This window comes from Pecten maximus, chromosome 19, assembly GCF_902652985.1.
Source record: "Pecten maximus chromosome 19, xPecMax1.1, whole genome shotgun sequence".
Lineage (NCBI taxonomy): Eukaryota > Metazoa > Mollusca > Bivalvia > Pectinida > Pectinidae > Pecten > Pecten maximus.
In genome coordinates this window covers 15,782,106-15,795,268 of record NC_047033.1, presented here as the reverse complement: position 1 = coordinate 15,795,268, position 13,163 = coordinate 15,782,106, and the positions used below count along the sequence as shown (strand labels likewise).

General features: G+C 35.5%; 1 protein-coding gene across 3 annotated transcripts in view; it reads left to right on the top strand.

The window, feature by feature from the left end:
• LOC117318164 (neurogenic locus notch homolog protein 2-like) overlaps window positions 1-10,061 on the top strand; it is a 51,518-nt gene extending 41,457 nt beyond the window's left edge. For 2 of the 3 annotated variants that reach the window (XM_033873184.1, XM_033873181.1), the window contains 10 exons: window positions 155-335; window positions 918-1,021; window positions 1,562-1,693; window positions 1,965-2,141; window positions 3,575-3,687; window positions 5,708-5,825; window positions 6,012-6,020; window positions 7,084-7,284; window positions 7,620-7,925; window positions 9,762-9,873. In XM_033873184.1, coding sequence (XP_033729075.1) covers window positions 155-335; window positions 918-1,021; window positions 1,562-1,693; window positions 1,965-2,141; window positions 3,575-3,687; window positions 5,708-5,825; window positions 6,012-6,020; window positions 7,084-7,284; window positions 7,620-7,912 — 1,328 coding nt within the window. In that variant the 3' untranslated portion in view covers window positions 7,913-7,925; window positions 9,762-9,873. Of the gene's footprint in view, window positions 1-154; window positions 336-917; window positions 1,022-1,561; window positions 1,694-1,964; window positions 2,142-3,574; window positions 3,688-5,707; window positions 5,826-6,011; window positions 6,021-7,083; window positions 7,285-7,619; window positions 7,926-9,761 lie in introns of all 3 variants that reach the window. The other variant, XM_033873183.1, reaches the window with a different exon arrangement.
• The last annotated feature ends 3,102 nt before the right edge of the window (window positions 10,062-13,163 follow it).

The following is a 13,163-nucleotide window of genomic DNA, read 5'->3' as shown; positions in this document are numbered from 1 at the left end:
TTGATACTAATGATAATGTTAACGTATAAATGTTCACTTTTATGTTTAAAATATGTTTCCGATCTTTTATATATTATTGTAATGCGGGAGATGCCATGCGCAAAATCTTAGCTTTTTAAATTTCATTTTAATTAAAAACCTTTTCTACTAACAGGAGCGTGCATATTTCCGCTAAGCTGGGACAGTAAATGGTGGGACAGTCAGCATGATAATGACGTTATGTTCACGTTCTCCAGTTCCCAGATATCTGGTTGGTCAGTGGTTGTGGATTCATCAACTATCACGTCATGGACATGCGTCGTGGAGGACACCGCGCAAGATTTATTTGTTTTGAAGTTTGTACCTCTTGCACCTTTGTATATTGTCATTAAGTGGATTGAATTGTAATTTCTGGTTTTACAATTATCATGGCATGCTTTTATACCTTTTTTAATTATCTTGTTTTGATTTGGAGGTGGTGTAAATCTATCAACCTACCAAGTTGTAAGTCTTTGTCTGATTTCTACGGAAATGATAACACAATAACGACAGCACAAAAATGAAGTTGATTCCGGAAAAAAGAACGGGTATCAAAGCCTCTTTAGATAAGAAACCAATAAATAACAAATGAATTGGCTATTTATAACTTGTCTACTTTCTCATAGAAATAGCGAATGACTCCTGTTCTTTTCTTTGCACCTTAAGAAAACGCACAGTCCATAAAGACGATCGCGTTTATTTAAGCGATCTGACAGGAACATTGATGTGTTTGTCCGACTTTATTGGCTTTTGTCTGGTACTCTACTTTAGCGATTAATTAATCCAACAAGGGTAGCCAATACCTATTTCGTAGTTGTTGTAAATTGTGTTTTGTTTACATATAAGTGAAATACAGATCCTACTAGGTCTCCTACTAATATAACAGTATTGTGTACCAGGAGTGACATCAACGTGACGTTGACCGGCACCACCTATAGTGCCTTCCTGTGTATGAAGTGGACCAAAGTAACTGATTACTCCTACTACTACTATCTCCATGCAGGTAAATCATCCCGGTTATAACAGTATGGGGTTTCACTAATAATTCGGTTATTCATTTATTTTAGGTTTGTCAATAAATATTTATCTTTAAATAAATACTCAAACTTTTATATACATATGTAATTAGAATAAATGTGAAGACGCATTGAGATAATGTTAAATAAATTGAAGTATAGCTTTAAGATATTTCCTCCTTGAATTGATGACTGTTATTTAGGATGGAAAAGGAGCTGCTCAAAACTATTCGACCATTTGAATATTACTTTTAATATTGAAATGAGTTTAAAAGTTAAATTTTCCTTGCTTGTTTCATTGTGTAAATATCGAAAAAGGAATGTTTAAAAGTGTGTCTTTTGCGTAAATATGTATTACAAACATTCAGACCAGGTAGAGTTTGAAATTAAAATAGTTGCCGTAAGGTAACAGGTAAAATTCAGACATGTAGTAATAAAATGTTGCATTTAAACAATACTCGTCTTGCTATAAAGCTAAATACATTGACGATTTTATTCTAAATAGTGACATTTTAACTTTTTTGCAGATACTAATTCCAATGCAAATAGTTTCCGAGTGAAGCTGGAAGATGCGGCCACTACACAAGGTGACGTCACTACGTACTGCTCAACATCCTCCTCTCCCAACACCGAAGAGTTCCATATGCTAGTGAAGCAAGGTTACTTTGTTTTACATTAAAATCATCTGCATATCCTGAAAAAGATTTATCATATTTTATATTTTATTTTCGCTCTTATCGTTATCTACTACCATTCAGCTATTAACTAAAACAAACAAACGTTTGACGGATTGAAACATGTCCTTTCTGAAGCTTCAAGTGTTGAATGGATACTTCTCAATCCAATAAAGTTTATATCAGTTCATAGCCGATATGTACCTAAATGACTGGATATTGTCTTCCTTGTTTTAAGTAATTTTGTTGATAACAGGATATGAGACCAGTTCGAAACTGACTTGTGCTTCGCCATTTCTTGGCACATTTACCTACCAGTACACTGATGGCAGTAGCACTTCATGCGGAACCGGAAGTGAGTGGGACGTCTGCTCAGACAACTCTATGATGACATTTAACTACAGCAAGTGCTCCACTAAAGTGGCGTTTACACGTACGTAAAATCGACATATCACCCCCGTGATATGGAGTTTTGATTACGCTTGTGAAATAGTTACTTACATTATGTTGACCATTCTCGATACCCCATTTGTAACGCTCTCTGCTCCCCTGCAATATGTTATGACAAAGTCGTAGGCACACAATTAGCAATTTGATTAGTGTCAGAAAAAACCTGATAAATCACTAAGCTGAGGTATTGCTTAAGAAGAATACAAAGGAGCGGCAACCCAGTTCAAAGCCAGTTAATTTAATATTATGATGACCTCGATGTTCGTTTGGTCAAAGGATCAAATTAGACCTTTTTGCTTTATCCACAATATGACGTTCTGAATCTTAGAATTGTTGCACCATAATCCACTTATTGTTCATTGATCCAGAGACATATATAGAGAGATTGGCAGCTCTCTATTTGCCCTTATGTCTACATGGTGGCCCCTGACCTTCCCACAATCCTTTGCGGTCGCTCGGTTCAGTCTTCACTAGACGCCATATTGGAGAAAACTTGAAAACCAGACACATAATTATCGATAATTTCTATTTGAAATCATCACCAAGATCCAATTATGTGCTTTAATTTTATTAATATCAAAGTGCAGAAGTGTCATCAATATGAAATATATCACAATGTCCAAGTGTTTGTATTTTGAGTATGAAAGTCAAGCACACCGCAGGAAAGATCGGCGGGAATCTCCAATTTTCGAAAAGTTCCTATGGGGTTTTCGAGAATACGGATAAATGACAACAATGTGCATGATAAACAAGACCACATTCCATAAGTATGATAGTTTTCGGTTAATGTGGTAACTTTTGTAGTGGCCTAGATAACACGGTGTGCTTTTTGTGTGCGTTTAAAATTGACGATGTTTTGGTCTGACGTAATGGCTGCTCAATTACAAAACTTGGACATGTCGATAGGACCCAATGGATTTTCGAAAATACGGATAAATGACAACAATGTGCATGATCAATAAGACTATATCCCATAAGTTTGATAGTTTTTGGTTAATGTGGTAACTTTTGTAGTGGCCAAAATAAAACGCTGTGCTTTTTGTGTGTATTTAAAATGACGATGTTTTGGTCTGACGTAATGGCGGATTAACCAGAACATGTCGAATAAGTTCCAGTACATCGATACACACATGCACAAAGCCCGATTTACCTGTGCTCGCGTGTGTTTGATAGGGGACAGGGCGCTCTCGATAAGGGATATGCTTGAGTGGTCACGAATAAAGGGAGCCACCACTTGTACGGGGAAATAGCGATGTTACTTATCTCTCTATATGTCTCTGATTGATCTGACCATTGATGTAGTGTTAAATAAAAATGGTTTTTATGTTTATTCTCTGCTATGGTTATGACAAAATGATAAAATTAAATTAAACGTTCTTTTTAAAGATGTCTTTCATTTTGAGTTTGTGTTTTCAGAGGAAGGCCAGCTTTATTGCATAAACACACTCACTTCCGGTGACTTGTACTACCAGTCCGCAATCAACCTTGGGACCGTAGACAATACAAATTACTTCCGGTTCTCGTGTTTCGTAAGTACAATGCATGATGTATAAGACATACATATCTGATTTGGATTGATGTTCACTTATAACAATGAGATTTACTCTTACATATTGTTATAAGTTTCAATATTGATAACATTATGTTGAGCCACAGTAAAATATTCTGATAGTTTCGATCATTTGCAAATTCTAAGAATTATTCAATACATATAACGAAATCTCTTAGGGCTAGGGCCCGAAAAGGGAACTATGGTGTTTTTTTGCTATAAAATCCTACTCCTCCTTAACCTTTGTGTGGATTACAATCAAATTCGGTGTGAAACATCATTGGGGGAGAGCATTAATTAGGGGATAGTATGTTGTTTTGAGTGGCTATACTGGCGATTAGAACATGAAATTTGGTTTGAACTCGAGACCGATAGGTCGAGAGTTTAAACCAAATTTCATGTTCTAATCGCCAGTATAGCCACGAAAAACAACGTACTATCCCCATTCTAACACGTTTACTACCGCATATATTTAGATACATTGTTTTACATCGCTACAAGTACGCTGTTAAGTACTCTGTGACCTCCGCTAGTTACGTGTCATGCTGTGGCGGATTGACCAATCAGAGAGAAGCTTTCAAAGTCGGTCAATTGGCCACGCCCATACTGGCGAGAGTTCGATCTGTATGTTGACGAAGCGGTGTATTTGGATTGTTGTGAAAGTCCTGTTACAGAAGATTTAACGACATATTTGGATTTATGCAGTATGCATAACGACATGGGCGTTTTGACAAAGTCAGAGTTGATGTGTTTCTATAGGCTCAATCGTTATGTGAAAGTTATGTGCACTTGTTCCATTTCATTTCGGATTTTACTTGACCTTAGATGCTTACACACGGACGAAATGAACGTTTCAATCGATAAATGACGGTAAGAATGAAGTTAACGATTTTTGTTAAATTTATTAAGTTAATTCATTCTATTCGATTTCTTCACTTTCGATTCCAATATCACGGGTCATCAATCATAAATGGTGCAGAGTGTTGAATTTCGCTACGAGTCGAACTTGACGCCATATTGTTTTGATTAGAAACGGGGCGTGGCTTAACACGATATGTCATGGTTCTATCGCAGATTAGAAGTCGGTCCGCAACCAATCAAAACACGCGTTGCAAACGAATCGTGTTAGAATATATCATATAAATGAAGCTCGACCTACCCCTAGGACCAGAGGGGCGAGGCCCCAAAAGGGGAACTTAGGCGAATTTTTGCTTTAAAATCCTTTAAAAACTGACGTCATCACAACAATTGTTTATTATTGATAATTTCCTCACAAGTCACGTGATTCGTTGATATATGTTAATCATCCTCGATACGGGCTTTATCATCTTATGACCAGTACTCAAAAGGCTGTAATTACTTTCGCTCTCTGCACCCAGGTCATGGCAAAATCAAAGGCCCCGTCACCGCCACTGTGTGGATTAATTAAAAAGACTAGTTCGATTAATTGATATACACTTGGTTACTTTATTTGTTTAATATTAATATCTTATTTTCATCATAACCATGTTGACTTGGATAATACATGCGTGTATATGCATATATGTATGTATCTATAGATATTAGTGTGTATTTTAGTAGACATCTATGTATCCGAAATTTGAATATCTATTAAAAAAAGTGTACGATTTAATATTCCAAGCCACAGTTGAAATTTGTGTATCCAAAGGGAAGATAGCTTATATAGACTTGCCTCTTGCCCAAATGCCCAATAAATCATTGTATTACATCAAACAAATATCAGGCTCACCATTCCGTTAGATTGACCGACTTCAAAATTAAATTGTCACTTCTCTGTGATTTTCGAGGAAATGCGTCAGTCAAAGAATTGGTTAGGGTTTTGTTCTTGACACCAATCCTATAACAAATCGTGTGTCTACGATTTTGCCATGAAATATTCCAGGGATTCAGAAGGCGAACTTGAACGTAACCTCTGGAGTATTGAGGATATTATTTGACACGTATATAACATAGATCATTCATTATTAATACCGCTTTAGGCAGTGAAGTCACAGGGGTCAGATGTCCAGACTAGTGTCCAGCATGGAAGTTGTGAACGGAGCCAGGTCGCAACCTCTGTTTCTGCTGGAGGAGCTATTGCCACCCTTTCAGCTGAAGGTAAGAAACAACAATCAAGTGTTTCAAAACATGCATATAAAATTCTCCTCAAAAACACGTGGTTTTTATTTACACTTTGAAGCAAACAGAAAACAACAACCGTATATTATTTGAATCATAACTTTCTTGTACATCTTAATATGATTAAATACTGCTGCTTTATTTTTTTCATGTACATACCAACAGTCACGTGCCGTAAGTATATATATAAAGTGAAACAATTTTATATTCCGTTCGTTTCTATAAAGTCGACATAAACTCAACTTGAAATGAAATTTTAAATCAAGATTTCTAAGATCACATGTTTCATATGAGATTTTTTAATGATGGTATGTTACATACGATAAAACGAAAACCTTATCATCCATGTTCATGTAATGGTTAATGTATTCCTTTGTTATACATTACAAAAGAAAAAAGACTGGGTCATCATACGTTTCGGCGCGAGACGTTACATTCCAGGACGGAAACAGAGGATCAGAAAATTATACTGGATACAAATTCTTCTAATATTTACAGAAAAGTGTCATATACCCCATGTCGTCTCGTCCTTCTAACAATCTATGAACAGTCGTCTCCGTGTGTTTTGGTTTAATATCATCTGAGTGAACTTGATATACAAACAAATCAGCGGACCCCCTTACTCCTCCTCAGAACACCAAACCAAAGATAACTGATAAAAGATAACAAAGATCATCTTATATTTAAGAGATTCCCTCGATCATCATTTTTTCATTCGTATCATAGTCAGATTTAAACAAGTTTTAAATTTTCTATGATGGCTAAGATGTCAAAATTTGAGTTATGACATTACACTATGGTGTATATTTCGTTCACGATCTAAACCAAACTACAAGGAACAAGTTAGAATTTAGTTTTTGCCTTGCACTGAACCCTTGTCTCCCGATAATGCCTCGCAAACTAACACAACCTTTAGTAAGACCGTAATGATATATAAAAAAAACTTGTCTAACATTATAGATAATGTACATTATTATGGTATACGTTTCAAATGATACTCTAGTTTTTTTCTGTGGTTTACTGACGGATCAATGATAAAGTGTACCATTTCGCACATAATACCTTGCTTCGATTTTTGCGGCATGTTATTTTGAAATTGTTCATTTATGAATGAAATATTTTGTTGGACAGATTTTTAATTTATCTTGTTTATTTCATAAACTGTTTTTAGAATAGCTATAAGTATGATTTTAGACATTGAATAAATTGAATAATAATACCTCCCTCTTGCCCATAGCTCAATCAAGCGGAAGTTCGACTTCCGGAGGTGAAACTAGTGTCGCCCTTGGCACAGTAGTTGGGGCCGCAATTGGTGCCATGTTCCTTCTCGCCCTGCTGGCGACAGTTGTCGTCCTTTTTAAGAAGTTCCAGGACCGGAAAAGGAATAAACAAGTGGATACTACAGATAACCTTGCGCAGAAATTACCAACACCGAAAGGTACGTTGTTTGGTTTACTGATTTAAATACCGGTAATCACACATTGATATGTATTCAACATAACTCAAAGTAATTAATATTCACGTATTTTCATGAAAGAGTACCTATGAAACTGAAGTCAATATTTGTAGTATTAATTGTACTGCCCTCGCTAGGTATCGAGCCCAGCAAACCTTTGTTACTTAGTCCGACGCTCTACTGATTTGACTGAAGATGAATTCTCCTGAACAAGTTCGGTAGGAAGTAGTTAGTCTATTATAAGGGAGACATATATGTACTTAGTAACATATCTTAAATAGATCACCTTTTTTAATTGTACAAACCTATTATTGCAGCTCAAACAGCGACGCACAACATATTTTTTGGCAAGATACCTAAGAAGACAGCATTACCTCCCTTGTCAGGTAACGTCTCGTCCCTGCCTGCCTTACCAGGGAATCTTCCGCCACTCACGCCAGCACTCCCCTCCTCAACAATGACGCCAGAGATAATACACGTGACGTCACAAAATCCGTCGCCACCGACTCTGCTTTCTCCACTGACGTCACCATCATCACCTGACGTCACCCGTTCTCCCCTGGGCACTGATCTCACCTGCACTGACATAGCATTTTCTGATACTAATTAAGATATAGTGAAAGGTAATTGATGAATAGAAATCATAAAGCTTTTTCTTTCTTCTGAGATTCGTTAGTGATGTTATGGACATCATACAGCTTTTTCTTTCCTCTAGGACTCGTTATTGATGCTATGGACATCATGCAGCTTTTTCTTTCTTCTAGGACTCGTTAGTGATGTCATTGACATCATACAGCTTTTTCTGTCTTCTAGCACTCGTTAATGATGTCATTGACATCATACAGCTTTTTCTGTCTTCTAGGACTCGTTAATGATGTCATTGACATCATACAGCTTTTTCTGTCTTCTAGGACTCGTTAATGATGTCATTGACATCATACAGCTTTTTCTGTCTTCTAGGACACGTTAATGATGTCATTGACATCATACAGCTTTTTCTCTCTTCTTGGACACGTCAGTGATGCAAAGAGTGAAGTTTTGATACCTAAATGAAACTCAAATGGAGTTTAGATAGAAAGGAACGTTAGCCATGCAATTCAATAAATTTCACAATATCCAAAACTGGATTTCAAATGAACGTCCGTCAAGTACATGTGCATGAATTGAAACGTTTAATACATGTTACGGCAAATCTAGGGGACTTAAACAGATTACACAAAAGGCACACAAGATACTAATACCTTTTCAATTTTGATCCAAATTCAGAGTAAGGTGCAGTAGAATTCATTATACAATGTAAGTATACTCAAGTAGTTTTGCTATGAATTTATATGAGGTCTTGCCACTTTCCTTTGTCATACATGGATTTTTGACAAAAAAAGAAAGACATCGTCGGTAAAATGCTGAGCGAAAGACTAGCAATCAAATTCCATTTAGCGACATAAGTTTCCACTTGAATTTAAGAAAGTGGTAAAATGTGAAGTACGACATGAATAACAAAATTATGTGTATCTTTCTCACAAAATCATATCACATTGTGCGTTCGAAAAACCTTTAACATTCTTTTTCAGTCCATCAACACAATTAATCACGAACATTTGGTGACTCGCCGTAACTCAATATTCATTCCACCATACAACCATATGGTTTTTCGGAAAATGAATACTTTTAAAGCAAAACGTGATTTCCCCTTGAACAAACAGAACAAATATATGACAATATTATTCATTCCCAAACTGTTGCCACGTGTGATTTTTTTACCATTTCCTCATTCCTTTTCATTTACTCTATTGAAACACACGTGCACATGCCTGTCAATGTCATCTCGGTAAGGTGTTTGCATGTTTCGCTGTTTGTGGTGGGTATCATTTGTCCCAGAGAATATTCGAAACTACATACCTAAGAGTTACAAGTTACAAGTACAGACAACACGGCTATTATACTAGGCATACACTAGTAGTCGTTCCTAGTGAATTCCAATTGACATTATTGTGTTCTAGCAGTATATTTCTGTCGCTTTAATACAGTAATTATTTACACTAGCTGTTTGGTAATCATGCTGAAGTGTCTAATGGACACCAGGACATAGGTACATGAACGCTAAGTAGTGCCTAAAATATCAGATCATGTTTTATAAATGAAAAATGCCGAAATCAAAAAATCATATATATACATTGTATACTAAGTGTTGGTGTTTGCGCAAGACTGTAGTGTACTGTTGCTATCATCCCGACATAACAATACGGTGGACGTCAACGGCGTTGGCCCCAAACCCAGCCTCAGTCTGATTACAGAAGAGAAATAAGTATTAAGTGCAGCAGTGTACAGTGACTTTCATGCCTTCTGTCAGAGAGTATATAGTTGAGAAGTTTTATTGCAATATATTAGCTTTGTTTGGATATTTGAGTACTGTATAGAAAAATACTTGATGTCTAATCTATGTATATGTATGTTTACAGATGCTGAACTACTTATGCTGAGCTTACCAAATGCTCAAGACCTGAGGTCGAAACCAGCATTACATTACTTTCGGCAGCAACAATACAGTTGTTTGGACAACAATAGCAATACATCCGTTCTATAATAGAAGTGACATTGTTACAATTTTATTTATTTATTTATTTATTTATTATGTAAGCAACTAACCTAACGTATCGACGGAGATTCTCCATTAAAACGATCGATAGTAAAACTTGTTCGTAACAAATATCACGTGACAAGAGGAATTAGTTTGTTATCTGAAACTCGTTATAAGATAATGAAATGATCAAATCGTTAAACCGGAGGCAAAGCAACAGAGAATATCAACATGATAATAAAAACAAAATTCTAACTCAAAATCTATCAAACGAGGACAAAAAATAAACAAAGAATACCGAATAAAATAATTCATCTTCTTTGTTATCCATTTAATTTACTTTACATCCAAATAAATTTCCGGGCGAAATTGTTCATCTACATCATGTTGTATTAATGTATTAAAAAATATTGTTATGGCTGGACATACATAAAAACTCATACAATTTGTTTATGTACAATATATTTATTGTTGGTATTTTCATGATCGTCTTCAGTTTATCTAATAAGTCTGTCATAATAAAAGTCTACAGGCTTACGTGCTGTCGGGGAAGAACTAGACAGAAACCTCGACATTGTGTAAACAATTCAGAGAAGTACCAGGGCAGCGCCCTATTCCTTAAAAAGCAAGTCCTGGAAGAAAGGGTGTTCCATACAGGAGCATTTTCCGTGAAGATACAGAAAGGACCAATTGATTGGAGGAACAAGAAGTATAGAATAGATAAACCTTTCGCATGTATTTAATTGTGCTTGTTTTATATGAACTTAAGACTATTTTGTTTGATTTTCATTTACTAGTTTCAATACAATGTATGATGTTCATGTGTACTTATTTTTCGCCTCGACATGTTCTACAAAAATATATACTGGAGTAGTATCTACAGAGTTGTATCATGTGAGGAACTACACAGACAGATTCCGTGTTTTATTGTTTTAACACAGGTAGACCAAAACAATTTATTATAGTTTATTAAAAAAAATTAGACATTGTGAATTAAACATTTCCTTTGGTTTGCTCTGCAGTATGACACATAGTCCTTACATGGTGTTTACCATCAATTAGGATATAACTTTACGACTTTGACGAAATATTATTTTATTTTTACATTTTGAACTGTTCCAATAGTATTTTGTTTTTGCACTTTGTGAGGATTTATGCCGCACGCTATTTTAAGAAACAAAAATAAGTTCAAATTTCCAATTTGCCATATATATATTATGTTGAATTATTAAGCTTGCTACTATCACCATCGTATCATCTCGGCAAATTCCAACAAGGCTCCGAATACTTCCGAACTGGCCGAGACGTTTAATTTGTGTCTAGGTTAAAATCGTTATGAAGCATACAGTATTCACCATGTAACTACGACAAAGTGTGGATTTCTTATTGGATTTTCTCTGTGCTATGCATCAATTATAAGTGAAATGGTGTATTACATCTTGTATATAGTGATCATACCATCATATATAAATGCATAAATAGAGGTACTAACTCCTACCAATGTCTATCATGCGATATAAGTTAATCTATTATTTATGTAAGAGGTTGTATGCAAACGTCAGATTGAGAGAGATTGATATGAGTATTATAATGGAATGGTTAGAAGTAATAGCATTTCTGTTTTCTTGCGTAGTTAATTTGACACGTGCATTTCCTTGCACGAGAGTTGTACATTTCTTTGTACGAGAGTTGTATGTAGATATATACATTCTGGGTTGCATTTGACTTGGACATTTCCTTCTAATGAAAGTTATATAGATGTACATTTGATCTATGATGTCATTTTCACGCGTGCAATAGTACATTTAATTTTTAATGAACGTTTTGTAGATGTTGACTAGTATTTGATTTCTGATGTCAATTTCATAAGTGAAACGGATACATTAAATTTTTAATGAAAGTTTATATTTTTGAAGTTAATGTATAAATGATACAAATGGCAGGTTCATTTCCTTGTAACGAAAGACGTATTGGTCGGGTGACACAGTGGTAACACACTTGCCTTTCACCTATGCGGCCGGGGTTCAATTCCCCGATCGGACGTGAAAAGGTATGGGGTCACCTGCCCGACTACGTGGGTTTCCCCTGGGTACTCCGGTTTCCTTCCACAGTAAGACCCCTCGCGAGCTTCAATCCGGGCCAACAAGCGTGATTAATATAAGTTTATTTAACTTGTAAAATAAATAAAGTTTACATCTAAATGATGATAATATGTTTAACTTCTAATTTCACTTTAATACGTGTGAAATTTACTTTTATGTCCGTTTCATTACTATAGATATCCAGTGTGTAACGTAGAACTGTCCTATGAACTACAATTGTAAATATGAACTTCATTGACCTTACAACAATTGCGAAACAAGTTAAGTAACCTTTAATTAATCACTCTTGTTGGCCAAGATGGAAGAGCACAAGGGGTCTCACGTGGGAGAAAACCAGAATACTCATAGAAAACCCACGTGGTCGGGCAAGTGACCTCTATACCTTTTCACGTCTGGTCGGGGAATCGAACCCCGATCGCTAAGGTAAAAAGCAAGTATGTTACCACTGTGCCACCCGACCATCCAACTGATTTTTAAGTGTGCAACATTAAATCTGTGATAGTTTAAACGTAATGAAGGATTCTGTGTATTCGTCACTTAAGATTACATGACCAATTATTGTACTTTGTAAATAATGTTTTATACGGTTTAAGTATCATTTGTTTTGATTGTCGATTCATTTTGAGATTTCTCCGAATCTGTGATACCAAATTCTTTCATTTGCATTTTTTTTATAATTATGTTCCGATATATTTGGTAACGAAATAACACATTTCGTTTTTTATTGGAAAGCAATTGGAAATGGAAAGTGTACAAAATGTATATCTTTTTCAATAAAAAATGACTGATCACAGAAATAGTGATTGAAGCAATAACTAACGTTAACTAACTGGATAAACAACCCAGGGTCTAGTTGTCCTAAGGGTGATTGATTTAATCAGTTGATTAGTGAAAATATATTTTCCCTTCTACTTCAAAACCTGAGTGTGTGTATTCCTGAAATATGTATGGTTTAATCCTGAACAAGTGCTGAAATAATATTACCACTGAAATTTGTAGGGTAAGAGTTACATACATGTACTTAATGGTGTAAACCATATTATTGCAGTAGCATGATTGATAAGTTTGTTTGCTATTTTCTAGTAAACATAACCGTTTTTGAGGGGGAAAAGAAGTCCTATTTCACAATTTAATAATATCGGATGGATGTCAACCTGGTAAGATATACAGACCGAGGTGAT